General features: G+C 36.5%; 1 protein-coding gene across 2 annotated transcripts in view; it reads right to left on the bottom strand.

Moving 5' to 3' along the window:
- Ntng1 (netrin G1) overlaps nucleotides 1-12,580 on the bottom strand; it is a 323,431-nt gene extending 310,851 nt beyond the window's left edge. For both annotated transcript variants that reach the window (XM_035451719.1, XM_027395542.2), the window contains exon 1: nucleotides 12,290-12,580. In XM_035451719.1, coding sequence (XP_035307610.1) covers nucleotides 12,290-12,535 — 246 coding nt within the window. In that variant the 5' untranslated portion in view covers nucleotides 12,536-12,580. The remainder of the gene's footprint in view (nucleotides 1-12,289) is intronic.
- Between the last annotated feature and the right edge of the window lie 6,282 nt (nucleotides 12,581-18,862).

Here is an 18,862-nt window from a genome sequence, read left to right as displayed (position 1 = left end):
GTTGGTGTAGATGTTTATCACAGACATCACCCTTCTTGCCTGTTGGATTATCCTGATGAATATTTATTAGTGATACTCATACTGTGATTTGCTGTTAAATAATTTAAACACATAAAAATCAATAGCCATGGTCCATATAGTTTTATCAAGAATTCTGAGTCGATTGTACTTTCTGTGATAGTTCATAAACCCTGGCTATGAGTGAACTCACAGCCAAGGAAATAAGAGAAACTAATTTTCTATTATATTGAATGGAATATGAAGAAGAAGCGTATAAGCAAAGAATGCAAAACAAAGCTTAGAATATTTTGTTAATATTTCATCACACGACATGTGATGAAAACACACATAGTCTCCAACCCAACATACTGGGTTCAGTATGTACTCTAGGAAAGGCAAACAAAACTAAAGTCTTTCCAACAGACACCAAGAGACTGGTGAGGGTCTGTTTGTGAATATGGAGTGGCTTGTAATAGATAGGGGGAACTAAGAATTTAAAGGGTAAATTTCTTAAACTCCTACTGAGAGTATATTTGTAAAAAAATATGTATATATATGTTATTAATTTGTAATATATATACACATGTATATGCACACATACTCTTCTACACATGCATTAATGTTAATAATGAATATTGCCACATTAATATGGTAATGATAGATGTTAATATGAAAAAACTAGATATATAGATACCATGCAAATTTAAAACATAATGTTGAATGACAAAAAGCAAATTACTAGATTTTTTTAGATCTAATATTAAAACTATATATTGTTTTTAAATATATAAATATGTATTTATAAACATATAAACTCTGTACAAATACCATAAAATCAGCTGGGCAGTGATGGTACATGTCTTATTTCCAGCACTTGGGAGGCAGAGGCAGGTCAATCTCTGAGAGTTTGAGGACAGCCTGCTCTACAGGGTTAGTTCCAGGACAGTTAAGACTACACAAAGAAACCCTGTCTCAAAAAACAAAACAAATAAACAAAATACAAAAACTAAAACAAAAGGTATAAAATCATAGATGAGGAATAACTACTAAATCAAGACATGGGTTTTCTCTGATGAAAGGAGGTAAGGAATGGATCAGGGTTAGGGGAAAAGACTCTAACATTTCTATATTTTTAATCCAGAAAAAAACACCAGAACATGTTATCATTGCTAATTTTAAGTGGTGTTTAGACACATACTGATTGTATTGCTTAGGTATTTTTAATTTTAAAATAAAATGTTCATGATTTTTTTAAGATTGAGTTCCTTCAAATTTTAACAACTTGCAGCATAGCTTATTATGTCCCAATGAGCAGGTGTTTATGGGATAATAATCTTAAATATGGTGAAATTACCAAGCCTATATTTTAAGTTACTGTATTCCCTCAACAAATGTTTATTAAAGCCACCATAGACATATGTGAGACACAATTTCTGCCCTTGGGAATGTACACACCGGAAAGGAAAGATATATGAACAAATTGGTCAATACATGGCATAATAAGCAGTAGAAAACTATAGCTGGACTGACATCAATCAGAAGGTAAAAAATAAAGTTTAGCCTCTAATGACCCTTCTGACTGACTGTACTATCCTGACTAGTAAATGTTTTTAACTGCATCCTGCAAGGAACATAATGCAAAAACCAAGCATGCTTGCGAACTGGCAAGGGGTGAGAACAATGTTAGATGTGGATTTTAAAAGAAGTGACCCAAATTAATGATGAGAACCAGCCAGGAGAAGCTGATTAGAATGCAGAATCCATAGACATACCATCATAAACACACAGTATCTCTGAGGATCTTGAAAACTGAGTAGGTGCCAACCTGATTCGTTCTAGGATGAGAGAATATCTTCTTTGCAAACCTGATATTCATAAGCCCCTTCTGCTGAAGAAGGTGTAGTCTGGGGTTTTGGGTGTTCCCAGCTTCCACCCCCATCAGAGAGGCAGGGATAAACTGTTAAGAGGGACCTGAGAAGTTAGTGCCAAACAGCCTAGTGAGGAAGGAACAGCACTTTAGAGGTCAAAGTCCTATACCGGTACATAGAGCCTTCCAGGCAGTGGGAAGACATTGGATTTCAGTTTGAATGAGCACAATGTTGCATGATAAAATTGAGTAAGGAAAGGATGAAAGGAATAACATTTGTAAAGTTGCAGCCATCCCTCTAAATCCATGGGAACTAGTTCCACGATTCCTTGTGGGTACCAGAATCTATGGATGCTCACACCCACTATATGAAATGGTATAGTGTTGGATGTAACTATTCACAGTCCTTTATATACTTAAATAAGTTTAGACTAGCCACCATGTGAATACTATGTAGGTAGTTATTCCACGCTAGCATTTGGCGAATAATGATATGAAAAATATCTGTACATGTTTAGGACAAATAAGACCTTTGAAATGTTTTTCATATCCCATGTGGTTGATTATTTATATATACAACCTTCAGATATGAAGAGACAATATATATATATATATATATATATATATATATACTTTTATATATTATATTACATATCATGGCATATTACAAAAATGCATGTATTTTTGTTAATAGAACAAGATTGAAAACAGGGAGGCCAATTCAGAGACACTATAGGATTCAGCTTAGATAGAGAGCTGATTGAGACTAGTTCCTGACCCCAGGGATCGTGAAAAATGGTCAGATTTACAATATAGCTTGAAGCTTTCATGAGTATGTGTTATTACAGAGGAATTGAAGGGAATTTCTAGACTGTTTACTCTGAGCAATAGATAGATGAATATAAGCTACCATTTACAGACATGGAACAAATGAGAGAAAATCAATTTGAGGAGAAAAAAACAAGACTGCTATAATAAACCTGTTAGATTTTAAATGCCTAGTAGACATCCAAATAGAGAAACCATGTAGGCAGTCTGCTCTAGGACACCAGTTTTTATCGAGACTGTAAAACAAACAGAAGCATCAGGCCAACTACTTTGCTCAACACCTCACCCACAATGATAGGATGTTGCTAACTAGTCAACAATTGCTGACTTATTATTCTGGAGCGAGACAGTGTGAGTGCACTATGTACTCAGCTCTCTGCATTTTCTAACAACGTATTTTCACTTTTTTGAACAGGTTAATGGGAAGGAAAGAAAGAACAGAAACAAGCATTGTTGATTGGCTCCCTTACCCCAGAATGAAGACTCTCATCACATTATATGCATTTCCAACATTCTGTGCACTGTTTACAGAATCCAATTTTATGAGTTTATTTCAGATAAAAGGTTTTCTAAGTAACAAAATCATAGCATTGTAACTCACAGTCCACATCACAAATATAATTTTTAAAAGGGTGTTCACCATGGTTTTCTTGACTACACTCCAAATAAAATTAAGAGGGAATAGAATAGTTTAAGAGGGGGACATGGGTGCCAGTATGCCTGCATTTATTGCATTCCCACTCCCCAGATGGAAAAATTACTTAGCTTCATGCTTCAATTACTTTACCTGGTACACAAGGATAATGATAGGGTTGAATGTTATAGGAACAAACCATGTCAAATGTTTAATACAAAGCAGGGCACCAATAAGTTCTTTATCAAATCAATATCAGCTACAAGTCAATTTTGTAAAATGTAGTGCAGACTCAGTTCCATAAGCATGCAATCAGCTTCACTGTACACATCACACTGCATATGCCATTTAAAAAGCACCAACACCTATGATGGCTACACACAGCGTTATTGTGATCCAGATAATATTCATATTAATGGAAACAGTCCCTAACACCTCATAGAAGAGAATCTGCAAAAACTTTACAATAATAATCTATCTGGCATAGTCTAAGAACATGTAAACAACCTTGGATTAACATATAGGCCATCAGCTCATTTTCTCTCTATTATGTATATATCTTTATCTGTACCACCTATAGTCATCAACTGTATTCTCTCCTATTCGTGCAGAGAATAGTGCACATTGTCCACAATTTAAATGGCCTTAATCTACCTGGTACATCAAGTAGTTTGCAACTTTTGAACTCACTTACAAAAAGAATGAGCAACACTATTGTAAACGTCATGTGACCTACAGACCTCAGCTCTCCATGTCTGTCAGACAACTTTTAGTTTCACACAGTCCACATTCAAGCCATCTGGCACCTATACACACACTAAAATATCTTTCTTCCCAATACAGAATTCTTTCCCTAGGATGGTCTTCAATCTTCTCAGCTGGCTTCATACCTCTCACACTTATTCATTTTTTTCTACCGACATATTAATTCCTGCCTCATACAAACCAACACAGAGGAACCACAACAAAGCTGAAACAGAAGATTAATTTCTAGAACATGCTTGGAAGTGCATTTGATTTCTCCATTTTATCATTTCCAAGAAGGAACAAGATCAACGCAAAGGAACAAAAAGTTACACATGATGGTGGAAAATCATTGGCAGACATGACCTGATGATAATGTCAGCCCCTGGACTGCTCCACGGACATCGACCTTCTGGAACAAAAGGGCTCTTTCTTTGTACTGGAGCAATACCCAGCTCAGCTCTTCATTTAATATTTTAGAAGTCAGCTTCAAAGTAGGTCAAAGAGTGAAAACCAATTCTAGTTTCTTTCTCAGCTCACACCTTTAACTTCCATGGAACAGATACTATGTGAATCTATCTATTCCCTGCATGACAAGAAGAAACTGACCACCTGCCAATCTCAGTAACTTGTTTTCAAATAAGATGCTTGTGAAACAACTTTGAGCATTTTTCCAAGTGCAAGAAAAGAAGTTCTGAAAATCAAAAAGAAAAATGTCACTTGAAAAAAAAATGTCTGTATTCCCATTGGTCTGGCAAATTAAAACCTAAGCAAATTTCACAACAGCAGCTTTATAGAAAGAATATGTTGTTGTTTGCAATTGTTTTTTGACAACACAAATTCTAAGAGAAAATAAACTCTCTGCTTAAGGAAAATATCAACCTTGTGAAGTTTTTACATATGAACACAGGAGATACAGATGTGGACCCTCAGATAGATCTTTGCTAGCCCAGGACTGTGGAAGCCTGCCATCAAAATCCAGGACAGAGGCTTTTTTGAGTCCCCATGGGAGGCTCTATCCTTTCTGAGGAGTTGATGGGGGCAGGTAGAAAGGAGGCAGGGGAGGGAACTGAAGCAGAGGGGGAAAAGGAAACTGTAGTTGATTTAAAATAAATAAAAAAAATTGTAAATTAAAAAAAATCCAGGGCAGAAATTTAGGGTGTTTCCAGACTGAAAGGCATGGGAAAAACCCTAAAGCAAGCTCTTGCCTTCAGGCAAGGATATTTGCACTTTGAAATGATTAACAAAACTGAAGTTTGTGTGGAAAGACTCACATTATGTATATGTTTTTATCTTTTTAAATGGGTGACTTCTGTGGGGGGGGGGAAAGGGTAATATTACAAGCAACAAAACTACTGTAGTTAGAAATAATGACATGCAAATGGATGAGAAACTCAGGCATCAACTTTCACAGTAAGAAAATAAATGCATGTTTAATGAAATGAAGTGCCTCTTGCACTCCGGAATATGTCCTTATCTCAATGTGAAATTTTAAACATTCTAATCCTAGTTGAAAGAATGGAAAAATGTGGATAATTTGACCCTCATTTCTTGGCTAATTGTCTCTCTTTTATCTGCTAAGATCTTGTAATAAGAGAATTTATTCGATTATGATATTGAATATTGTCCTTAAAGAACTTTCTGGCGGACAATTTTTGGCAACATCTGTCAAGTGTCTTCAGGTATAAGAACCAAACCACCTAAATGCCTATATATGGAAGAATAAGTGAAAAAAATCCACAGAGTAAAAGTATTACACAATGGTGTATATAAAATATAGTGAGTTAAAATAAGGAATTATGCAAATATGTATTTATATATGTTTAAACCCTTAAGCAATTTCCAAAGACCAATACCACACATAATATGTGGTTCAGATTCAGGATAAGAAATAGCATAGCACACAGAAAGGGTAAATCCTATACTATAAAACTTGTCTTTTGGCTATGATATGGATAATGTATATTTACTGAATTCTAAAATAAAATGTAGTTATCATTGTGGGTCAGTTTCCAGGTGCAGAACCACGGTATACACCGTGTAGTTTATTTGTCTCCAGCATTGTGCTTGGAAAGAAGCCTCCTGATTTCATTCTTGTTCATGTATACAAGGTCACTGCTTCTACTTCTGTGGGATCATGAAGTCCAACCAAAGAGAGCCAAGCTCAGAGACAAGGACTTTTCTGATCCCCAGGACTCCTTCCTTCTCATGACTCATAGGCAGACTGGTTCCAGTGAGTGACCATCCCATCCCTGAGGACATAAGAAGATGGCCCTTCCATTTGATTTCAACTCAATAACACACTGACACTTTCTTTTAACCCTGAAGTCTTGGTATGTGGGAGATAGGTCTTTTAAGTTAAATCATACTGTTCTGATGAGCAAAAGCATTTCAGTGTTGTTTGATATATTATTAGTATTTATTTCAAATCACCTATGATAACTAATAATTATTTATTTTAATTTTGAGTGGTGCTGGTGGTAGAATCCAGGGCTTTGTAAACTCTAGGAAAGTACTCTATCATTGAGCTACACCCTCTGCCCTCCTCACACTTGTGGAGTGGTACAAAATGACTTTGCATTCCCCATGTGTCCTAAAGGGTAACTGAAATGCTACAGGTCCCTAACTGGTGTAGTTAGCCTTACTTCTATTTCTTTTCTGATAGAGTTAAACATTAGGCATTTAGCTACCAAATCATTTTTTCAAGTGGTTCTTTGACGTGTCGTGAAATTACATGCTGCTTTTCAATTCTGACTGCTCTTTTTCTCTGTCGTCTCTTTCCCTTACTGCTTTGTGTTAGATTACTTTCTTTGAAGAGTCGCCTAGTACCTCTTGGTGTAATTCTCACCACTACCACTAGGGTTCGCATGCTCTATTTGTACTCCCTCACTCTGTACCCAGTTATCTGGAATAATATGGGTGAAGCATTAACACAACAAAGATAAGAGCACTTATGCACCTAGTAAATACTAACATAGTGCTAGACAGATGGCTCAGCGGCTCAATGGGTAAAACCACTTGCTAAGTAAGCCTGAGGACCTTTGTTTAATCTCAGGGACCCATGAATGGAAGACAATGTTCAAATGTTGTCCTCAGACCTCCACATGTGTGCCCATGTGTACCCCACTAATAACATTAACAACAATAGATAAATAAATACAATTACTTCCTCTGAAAAGGAAAAATAAATAACATAGGATTAGATCAATTTTTCTACCCTGGCCATAATTGTTACCATCGTCTTCTCATGACCTCCTCCATATATACAAACCAATGCCAGCTATACCAAACCAATGCAGCTTCCACTTAGTGTAGGAGTTCCTTTCCTATCAGGTTGTTAGGCTTAAGCCTGCTAGAGATGCAGTAAGGACCTAATAGGAGGTACTGATAGACTATATTTAGCCAGAGTTATGAAGAGGGTAGAGTACTTTAGACTTAATATCCTACATAAAAAGGAGTTGCTGTGAGCTCCTCAACAAGAGGTTCCTTGATGAAATGGTAAATCAGAAAGGCTGGTCTTTGTTCAACTTAATCATTTCAGTGTAAATTAGTCATCTCTGAGAAATAAATCTAAATAATGAACTAATAACAAAGAAGTGTTAATAAAAAAATAGAAGTTTTCTTAAAATTCCCTTCTGCCACAATTTAAGAGGCAAATCAGTTCAAAGGAAAGATGTCACTGTTATTAAAACTTCATTTGCTTATCAAATTATGATTCATATGAACAGAGTACTTTTTTAAACTATTCAATTATTGTCTAGGTCAATGTCGGTTCCAGTTCTTGGAAAATTGATATTAATCCCTTGTCACTGAAAAAAATGTAATTGAGTTTATCAAATTAATTCCTCAAAGGCCACCTGATAGCCACCAGATGGGAACCCAAGATTTTGTCAAATCAGAAATATGAGCTAAGTGTAGCCCTGAAGACTCTACATTGCCAACTGCTTGCCCCAGACTTTGAAATCACAAAGTATAAACATTTCCTATTACTTTTATAAATTTCACTTGACTCTAATGAAATATGTTTTATCCACAATGCTTACGGTAACTGTTTTCTTCTTAAAAGGAAGCAAACAATATGGAGCCACAATTAGCAGACCTGGTAAGGTTCTTGAATGAATGCCTATCGAGAGCACAGGCACACACACATTAGTAAATTTTCTCAAGAAAATCCATTTCTATTTCAAGGTCTGACATTTTATTTAGAAAAATTATGCCCTTTCTTTTAATTATTCCAGTAAACATAATGAGGGTTTCGCTAAATACACCTCAGAGGACTTTATTTTCTCCATTTCTTAGTCATACGAGTGTATTTGTAATTACAGGCATGCTGCATTAATGATGCTGAAAGTCTCCATGGTAAACATTTAATGTCCACCTCATAGCGTTATGCCAAAATTACATGCACAAAAGACTTTTTAATAATCTTTGTTTTCTCATTTAGTTTTGATTGGCTCTGAAATCCATGGCAGCACTCGGGGGCTCCCATTTCCACAGCCATCAGCACTTCTGCCCCATAAATTGTACAAACGTACATGACGTCTTTTGTCTGGAGGCTTCTTTTCAATGCTTCTGTTTAAGTTATACAGAAAACTGGCTGCATGCTGGAGATAATTGCAGATAATTTTTCCATTTTTAAGCCACTGGGGTGTTGCCTGGGGGACATGACAGCTATGTTATCTAAACACAAAGACCAAATCACAATTCTGTGTTGTCACTTCAGCATTACACACAGGATCAGATTATCCTATCGGCTCCTTATGCAAATTAAATCATTGTCACTAGATGACCTGTGTCATGTGACAGGCATGCTTCTTGAAGCTTGTATTATGGCTGAAAGGACAGGATCAACACACTGTAAGAGCAAAAGGAGTCAACCCTGTGCCTTGCAGGTTTCTCTCCACTGACAAAAATAGTGTTCAATTTTATGCACCATCAATTCAAAAAGAAATGTATTAAATTAAAAGGACAATAAATAATTTTCAAAATGAGTAATTCATACACATTCATATATGATATTCACATATATATGCTCTATATTCATATGTAGTCTCTATTACACTGTTATAGACAAGTTTTTTTTCCAGTAAACTATTGTTTGTAAGTGTTTATACAATTGATACCTAACCATTTTAAATTACTTGACATAGAAGATTTGACATAGATAGGACATCCAGAGGTTAGCAAGCAGAGATCAATTATTAAATGGAATCATAAGCTGTTTCTCCCCTCCAAATTCACTCGGCATTAAAATCAATGCAATATTCATGGGTGGTCACGGGTATATACTGACAGAATAAATACAGAAGGCAACTCCACAGATTTTCAGAGCAATACCAATGAACTTCCCACTTTATATTAACAACATTAACTCTGGGAATTACAGAATATTTCTATGGCTGAATGTATTTCCTGTGTTCAGAAACCCTGGAGCCATTACTAATAAGAGTGTTACTGGCTGAGGAGGCAAAGCCATTTTACAGTAAACATTTACATATAGGGGCTAAGTAGTGGCTGTGTCTATTTGGCAGCTCCAGTGATGTAATAGGCCATAATGACTCTGGAGGAGCTGAAATGGAAGCAAGTGTCAGGGAGCTTAGGACCCATAAGTCCTAGCATAAGTGACTTTATGGATTCCCATTAGACTTTGGGCTAAGGAGCTCCTCAACAGACCTGACATGACAGCATCCCGAGATGTTTTTACAGCCTGTGTTAAGAACTCTGACACTAAGGCATTTTACAGAAAATCCACAACCACAGAAAGGAAGTTTTGATGTATTTGGTCCATTATCATTGAGTTGGCATATAATATGCATACTAATAGTCCCAAAGTTCACATTTAAAGGAGATTATTAAATCTGTTATGCCAATCATATGCACATTAAGGAATACAAATTAATGACTGATAGGTAACTCAGAAATCTTACACCCTGCGCAGTGACATGCTTGAGTCTACCTGGGCAGACTAACTGCTTCTGTGTACCTGCATTGTACTACAGCAGCCTGTGTGGGGTCTCTGGGAACACATATGTGTAACACAGATGTACTTCAGGCCAACCTAGGAATATTCTGTTAATTCTCTTTTCTCATGGCACCTCTCCCATCATTTAGCCACTGGATTGACAGGAATTAACATACTTAAGGACCTGAGACCATGTCCCTATGAAAAGCTAGCCTGGAAAGTCCTGTAATTTCCCTTTCCTGTTTCTATTGGGAGAAATAGGTATGCTGAACATGGGCATTCTTTACATGTTGGGCAGGAGAGATGCTGAACAAGCATTCTTTGACCAAAGGAGAGTTCAAGGAAGCAGCACACACAAATCATAGCTTGAACATATCCTATAGGATGTATGTGAGTAGAGACTGTACCCTGGCAAAGGACATTAAGCATTTCACTTAGATCTGTAAATTATTAAGCAATTCCAGAAGAGGTATATTGCTCAGCATGTCACAGAACCCAATAGAAGGGCTAGAGTCCCTTGATGAGAAGATCTGACACAGAATTCAGGCTCTGGGAGCTTGTATAACCTATAACCAAACAGTAATTTCACACCACATTTGCAATGAAATTTTAAATTTGACCTTTCCTAGGAAATTACTAAAAACTTCATATAAAGCCGACAAATGTCCCTGCTCCTGTACAGATTTATTGGAGTTTTACTGATACGTTTGAATAAACTCTACTGGAAGCCTGTGGTTTCCAAAATGCAACTTCTTTCTAAAGCACATACCTGTTACCCACAGAGACGGGGCCCTCTCTTTGAAATATTTAGTCATTTAGGGCACTTTAGTCATAGTGACACCTAATAGCCAAGATCTTTTTCTCACTCTCCACAAAATCAGGTTTAGACTATAATTCAAAGCAGTCCCCAAAGGCACTTCTGAAAAATAGCAAGCCCTTAGCTTTTAGGTGAAAACACATTTTATTGCTCAAAATTGTTTCCTGCTACAAAACCTTTGCTATAGTGCTCCATCTGAGACAATCTTATGTTAATTTAACTCACTGGGGACTGTGAGCAGATGCTACTTTGATTAATAGTTTCACGAGCCTGAAAATGCCAGGCCAAGTTCAAGATAATAAAGTCAGGTAAGATACTATTAAAATCTGCCACATGGTTATATCTGTTATGTGGATTAAAATGGGGCCATGGTTCTTATATCAAATAAAGACTGCCTCCAATAAAAACCAACAACATAACCCAAATGGACATACTGACTCAATTCCTTACCCCATTAACTGACGCCATATTAAGCACTCATCTCTTTAATAACACTGGTATATTTTCTGCTATGATTTTAGTTGGAAATGCAACATGTTCCTCCAATACCACCTTTCTTCTAGTGAGTGTTCCACCTGGAAAAGGCCTTAAATACACTCCAAGAATAAGGAATGTTATAACTCCTCTTATTATTGTCTAAACTTACATGCCCCCAGGTCATGGATTTCAGCAAATGTGTTTAGAGCATTTCAACACCCACTTTCAAAATTCCCACAAAAATGCAATCCTTGGTAGTAAGGGTATGCATGAGATGGTAAATAAGATCCCTGGAAAAATCCCTCAAGAAAGTCTACTGTACTTCCTTCTTTACTTCTTGCTGGTCCCTTACCTGAGGAATCCCTACCAGAGATGCTATCTGGTAAAGGATACAGGCGACCTCATCTAATCTTGAACTATGGAATTTGGGCCTGCCTTCATCTATGTGTAAGAATAAACCTTTGCATTCTTTTATTTTTAGAGACAGAGTTTCTCTGTAGACCAGGCTGGCCTCAAACTCATAGACATCTGCCTGCCTCTGCCTCCTGAGTGCTGGGATTAAAGGCATGCATGACCACCACCTCCTGGCAAACCTTTGCATTCTTAACATTGATTTACTAATGGATTTTTATAACCCAGCTGACCTGATGCTTCAGCTTCTAATCTAAAATTTAACCATCAGTTTGGCTTTTTGATTTGTAATGTATACACACTCCACCTGTCTCACTGACACTTTTGGCTTGCTGGCAATGAAGAAGCTCCCATACATCAATCATGACATATATATTGTAACCCCAGAAAGGACAAGCCTCAAGTGAGGATGAAGCCAGCCTCTCAACACAAATCTGCCACCTGCAGATTTGGCCCTGCCAAACTGAGCCTTCCCACTCACCACATTTGTTTGCCAATGAGATTTAATGGCATTTATATGAAATACTCTACTCAAAAGCACTGCCTCACCATCGCACAGAACGCCTCTGGAGGGTCTCCACAGGTAATATCCGGAGGATCCAGTTTCACTTTCAGATATTTTGTCATGTCCGTGGATTCCGGCTGGCAGGCCATATAATCCCAAACTTTCCCTTCTTCTGTGTAAATCTGAGTTTTACATACATCGTAATGTCCCCACACTAAAGGGTAGGGCTGCATCACAGAGGACACTGTAACCCACAGGGCATGAATCGACAGGAATCTTGACAAATACATCTCTAAAATCTTGGCAATCTTCGTGTCTTATTTGCAGTCAGTGTCTCCTTTACATATACATGAATATATATATATATATATATATATAATATATATATATATATATTGTGTGTGTGTGTGCGTGTCCTTATGTAGATAGGTCTGTATATTTTTAAAAAATAAGCCGAGGTCTCCAAGCAGATTCCCAAACTGAATGTGATAGGTTGAAATACTGTGCAATCAGGTACGTTGAGGACTTTGGTGGAAGCCTAATGTGCTTCTGTGTTAGGCATCAATGGCTTGCAGCCTTTCCCTCCTCATAGAACATATCTATTAGACTTTTGTGAAGGATGTCCAGGACCAAATAATAATTTAGCAAAGTGATAGCTCTCCCATTGTACATCCGATAATCCTGAGTGATCCTCAGTGTTCAGGGTCACTGGTGCTGTTCAGATGTGATGAGGGATCAGTATCTGGAGCACAAGGATGAGTGTCTACAATCCCTTGTCTGTTTCCCAGCAGTCATTTTCTTTTTTCTTCTGGCACCAACACCTTTGTGGAAACAATAAGAGTAAGAGTTATTGCCCTGGAATCAATGCATTAGAAAATGTACAGTGCATTGACATTTCGCAGGCTCAGTGGGACATAAAGCAAACTGGTATAATATGGATAGGCTTCAGTTAGATGCCTTGCTAGGATGATCAGGGTACCCATCCACATTGGGGAGGATTTTGATATGAAGGATCTGATTCTTCCATAACAAAAGTAGATGAATATGTTCTAGGAGAGTTAACAGGTTTTTTGCTTCAAAAATTTTATTTCCATCTTAACTACTGAGAGAAAGCTTCTTGATTTAAACAGCTCTTACAGCTAGCTTAAAAATCCTCTAAGAGAACAATGAGAATAAAGAGAGTCTTTATAACAATGACAATTACTTGTGTGCCTTTCTTTTAGCAAAGCAACCCTAAAATTCTCCAAATTCTTGTACATTTCTTAGCTTTTGTTAGGGGCAGGTGAATGAAAACTGGTCTTATTGGCACAAGCCTGTCTCTGAATTTTCTCATTATATTAGAAGAATTTAACATCTTTTGTTTAGTTAGTTGCATTTACTGAAAAAGATAATTAGGTTCTCTGAAAATACTCAAAAAATAAAATCAAATGGGCAAATATTCCTTTCAAAAGAATCTTCTATTTTCTTACATCTTTTTATAGCCATCACATCTGCATTTGCAGTTACTTTCTCTAACAGGAGAGAATTTGTCCTAAAGGTGGATATTATATGCTGCTTTTAAAGTGAAAGCTCCACAGTAAAACACACAGCTTAAAATGCACATATAAAAAGAGCTAAGGGTGAGCTAACAGGCCATGAAGCAGAGTAACAGCACTAATTCTAGCAGAAAATAAAAATTTTCATCTCAATGTACTTTTTGGATAAACTGATAATACAGCCTATATAACTTACAAATGAAAGTCACTGATGAGTTCTACTAGCAACTTTTTAATTATTCAAATCTTACAAAATGTTAACATTTGAAACCCAGGTGATAGTATACTTTCTTAGTTATTTGGTTCATATTCCTAGTTAAAGTTATCAAATACTTTTAAGTTTTAAAAGAACAAAATAAAAAAAACCTACAGCTTTGAAAATTCCATTATCAACTCTTTGATTCATATTAAACAGTTTAAATAAGGAAGTTCGCTATCTTCAAGCAATCTTATAAAGGGAAGGCACTATATTTAAATAATGTACCATCTTAAAATGAACTAAGCCACAGAGACTATGAAATGCCAACAGATGGTTGAATTGTGTTTCCATAGCAAAGTAATTTATAATAATTGCTTTATGGATGCAAGTGCAATTTTCATTATATTCAATTCATAAAATGTTATCATACAGCTGCAATTTGTGATATTTTCTATTAGGAAAAGTGTTGAATATTTGAGTTCCCATGAAGCAGTAATTAGCAATGTGTCTAAACATGTGTAAACTACAGACTTAAATTTGCTTCTTTGTGACTTTGACACTGTTCAGTGGCATTCATTTAGGAAATCTTAAGCTAAAAAGAAAAGAAAAGTAGAACATTACAGGAGCATGTGTTGTGGCTACTCAAGCTTTTCTACTTTTTTGTTTGATTGCTTTTGGATTCATTACGTTTGTGTTTTCAGAAACACCCAACACATTGACGATTAACAATCTGAAAAGATGTTAAAAAGAAAGGAATGTGTATTTCCTAGACTCATTTTTCACCTATGGTTACTACATCCACACTTTGGATAGTGAAGAAAAAGAGCATTGTAAGTGAGCTGGTATAAAATCTACTAGTTCTAAATGATTAACATCACTTTTTAAGTTTCAAAACCCAGCAATTTCTAATCCAGGAACAATATAATCTTAAAGACTTGGAACCAATAATTTTGAGTTTGAATTGAGTGAATATTTGGCTAATTTGTAATATATTTTTTAAAAGAATATTTCAAGAATAAAGGCTTAAATGACCCTCGAGAGTACTCTTCACCTTTTTTAGGCAATACTATTCCCTTAACCATCTATTCTTTGTTACTCTCTCCTCATGCCTATGTTACCGCAATGACCTCATCTGGTCTATTTCGACATGAAACTGTGGGCACTAAGGAAAGGCATGTAACTGTCACCATGTCCTGACGACAGCACTTCCAATGCAGCGGATTCTCATTAAAGTCTACCAGACTCTAATGATGGCCATTACACAGAATTATGGACTACATCATTGATCGAAGTTAGAGAATTGACAGGGGAAAATGCAGAGGGGTGCAAGATATTTGAATACGAGGCAGTTGCAGGACTGTGCGACATTCTTGACAAGAAGCAGCCAATTACAGCTTAAATTTCTGGCACCTAACCAGTTGTGATTAATAGTTTTCCATTACATTACAGACATATTATTAATGTATTAAAAATGTCAAGCTTTGGCAAGCACTAATATGGTGTGGCTCAGTTGGTCTGCAGAATTTACATTTAATGAGCTCCCATTGACACGGAAAAAGGTATTGACCACAGTGTAATGCAAATCAGAGTACAGTCATAAGCCATTCTTTAACATAATTATATTTTCCCTTCTAACTTTGAAATCTGTAGCACCCCCTCTTTTGGCTCTTCATATCAAAGTCTCCTTACTTCCTCCTATCATACAGACTATCAAATAAATCCTTCTGTTTCATATTAGAAGGAATTAAAGCTGTGAACTTTAGCGACAAAGAGGCCTTATGAGAATCAAGGATTTGTAGTAAAGGTATAATTATGGGATTTACAAAGAAAATAAATAATGTACAAAGAGAATATTATTTATACCACCACCTCCAACATTTAATGCTGCTGGTTTCTAGCTGACTGTTAAAAATATCAGTATCTTCTTAAAAGCAAATGGCTAAACAAACTGATTAGGGGATGGGCAGCCAATGACATATTTGGGGACTTAGTATCCTAAGTGCATTCCTTCCTGCTTGCACATAACTGAACTAACTACTGTGAATTTGTCTCATGTGTCTGGATCAGCTGGATAAGGGCAACTTCAGAAGAGCTCTGGGCAGCTTCAGCTCTAAGTCTGTACTTGGCCCACCTGGGAACTCAGAGCAGTTGAGGACCGGCATCATCTCTACCTAGGAGCTGAAGTAGTAAGAAATCCTTTCTGTTCAGAGATTTCCCCATTAATATGTTACAAGCCCATGGATCTCTAGCATAAGAATGAGCATAGCCATTACATGGATTTCAGGTTGATAGGTATTATTGATCGGGGTTAAAATAGGCTACAAAATGGCTTTGCATCCAAGGAACATACATTTTTCCAGGATTCAATAGATAATTACCTTCCACCTTGGATTAACTTTGCAGGAGGGATTTCAAAAACCCTTCACCTCATCAGAAAAAAAGAAAAAAATGGCTCCAAAAATATTATGCAAAACTAATAATGATTAAAAAGATAAGCCATTATAGTCTCAAAGAATTCATCAACTGAGAGGGAAATATTGTCGCTAAATCTACCACCTCTCCCTGGATTTTAGCTTTCTTTTCATTATATAATCCCACTAGGAAGTGGAGGTGTGGTAATAGGCTAAATATTCCATAAATACACAGCTCATCAGGGCACCTGAAATAGACAGCTATTGACTCATTCTGTGTAGACATTAAGACTTTTATAAAGCTACATGTTTCTGAATGGATATGAACAGAAGGAAAATTGAAGATAATCACATTTCATTGACTGAAGAAAATAAAGGGGAAACAATATACAAGTTCCATAACCTGTCAAGATTAGCAGCTGTGAACACAGTCACAGTGAGATCACAGGTTCACATACATTCAGTGCTCTTTGCACATGCCCATTTGTTGTGAAAAGAGAATCTTTTGGTTTCTTCATGAGGAACAGAGGCTCCTGTCTTTTTGTTAACTATCTCAAAAACATAAAGAATCTAATATGTAATGAAACAATTTTGACATGTCTTACTCATAAATGACTTTGTGTATTATAAAGAACAATCATGGGAGTCTTAATAAAACCATCACACATTGGTATTTTAAAGATTTCTATTTTTATCAAGGGATAAAAATGATGGAAGTCGGTACATATTTTCCAGGATGTTTGTAGAGGGGTAATATGTAAAATTACTTCAGAATCAACTAAGCCTAAAAGAAACCTGGCATTCAACTGTCATATGAACGATAGAGCCTCCCTTCTAGCACAGGGAAGCTCAGAAATACAAGCTTCCACACACAGCTGAAAAATTCTACACCCACTTGAAGTTTGAAACAGAACTCCAGATTCTAAAATTAAAATTACTTTCTGAAAGTATGTTAAATCGCTTACTTCCTTATAACACAACATAATTCACACATACACACATGTACACATTTAAATACTAACATATACTTGTTTTCCTAAGTTGTAGGAAATTTTATTTTCTTCCTAGTGACTTGGTGCTTTTGTTACTCACAAGCTCTGTTCAAATGCTTATTTATAATAGCTACCAGCCAAATGCACATGGTTTAATTGTTTAAAGATACTGACTGATGTTTTGCAAAAAAAAAAAAAAAATGACAGAAGCAAGAACAGATATTTGCTTCCCCTGGTAAACACATGAAAGAAACTTCAACATGCATTAGCTGCCTCCTAAAAACCAAACAAAATACAAAACAAAGCAAGCCTGAACCATTTGAACTAACATGCCCAACCGACGAAAATGTTAATGGGTACACAGTTGTATGTCCAAACAAATAGTTCCTTTTAAAATAAGTATGGAGTTTACTCTTAAATATAACTACAGGAAATGCCAACAAATTAAAAGTCAAATACATGAAACATCAAATGCCTTCATGTTGGTACTTAGTGATGAAAGATATGTCATGTCAAGGCATCTGTCAGGGAAAACATCCCCCTTATATATGCAAGCGGACAGCAGGGCATGTGAAATGTCTCATGTATTTCTTCTTTGCACCTGGTTCCCCTTGCAAGGATCCAGGTTGTAATGAAAGATTGAAAGTTTCTTATCCTTAAAAATAGTTTAAGTATATTTTTGGACAGTTATTGAGCTGATTTCCCTCTGCCAAAGAGAAAAGCTAATGGGTAAGGCATTCAGAGAGACAAAGTACAAAACATTTGGAGACCTCCTTGTAGGTTAGAGGTACTTTATTCTCCAAGAACCAAGCAAATCAGGAATCCTTGCCCTCATCAAACATCGATGCAAAACTTTCTAGCAAGCTTAATCACTATGCATATTTGAACAAATGATTTTGAGGGAAACATCTTTGCTTTCTTTTTTTCTTCTGTTAAGATAGGACAACTTTTAGTATTTTCAGTCATAAAACGAAGCTTGATTTCCAGAGCGAAGCTGCTGCCAGATTTACCATATGTTTAGTGGAGTTCTGAGTCTTGCTCAGAATTTTCCACTGCGAAGGGTGACAGTGTTGTGCTGGGAAGTTGCTTGCTTATTCCTTTGTAAGGAAACGGCTACTAAAGAGGGGGCAGCTGGAGGACCTGTGGTCTACAAACCTACACCTGGTGCAACTGGAGGAACTCTGCCTGCCACTTTTTTTCATATAAAGTTGCTTTAAAACCCCCCTCCCTCAAGGATTTTCCTTCCAGACCCTGTGAAATGACAGCTACTCTTGAGGAGATTGGGGGGGGGGGGTGAGTCTCAAGATGAGGTTACCAAAATAAACAGCAGAGGGCGCAGTTTCTTTTTTTAATCCAAGTTTTCTCTCCTATGAATCACTTAATTGGTTATTTTGGGCCCAATAATATTCGGTATTATTTGTATTATATATAGATATCCATAGATACATAGCAGAGAGAAACTCCATGTCCCTAGCCGAAT

This window comes from Cricetulus griseus (assembly GCF_003668045.3).
Source record: "Cricetulus griseus strain 17A/GY chromosome 1 unlocalized genomic scaffold, alternate assembly CriGri-PICRH-1.0 chr1_0, whole genome shotgun sequence".
NCBI lineage: Eukaryota > Metazoa > Chordata > Mammalia > Rodentia > Cricetidae > Cricetulus > Cricetulus griseus.
The sequence above is the reverse complement of the archived record's forward strand: the minus strand, read 5'-3'. Positions and strand labels throughout refer to the sequence as shown.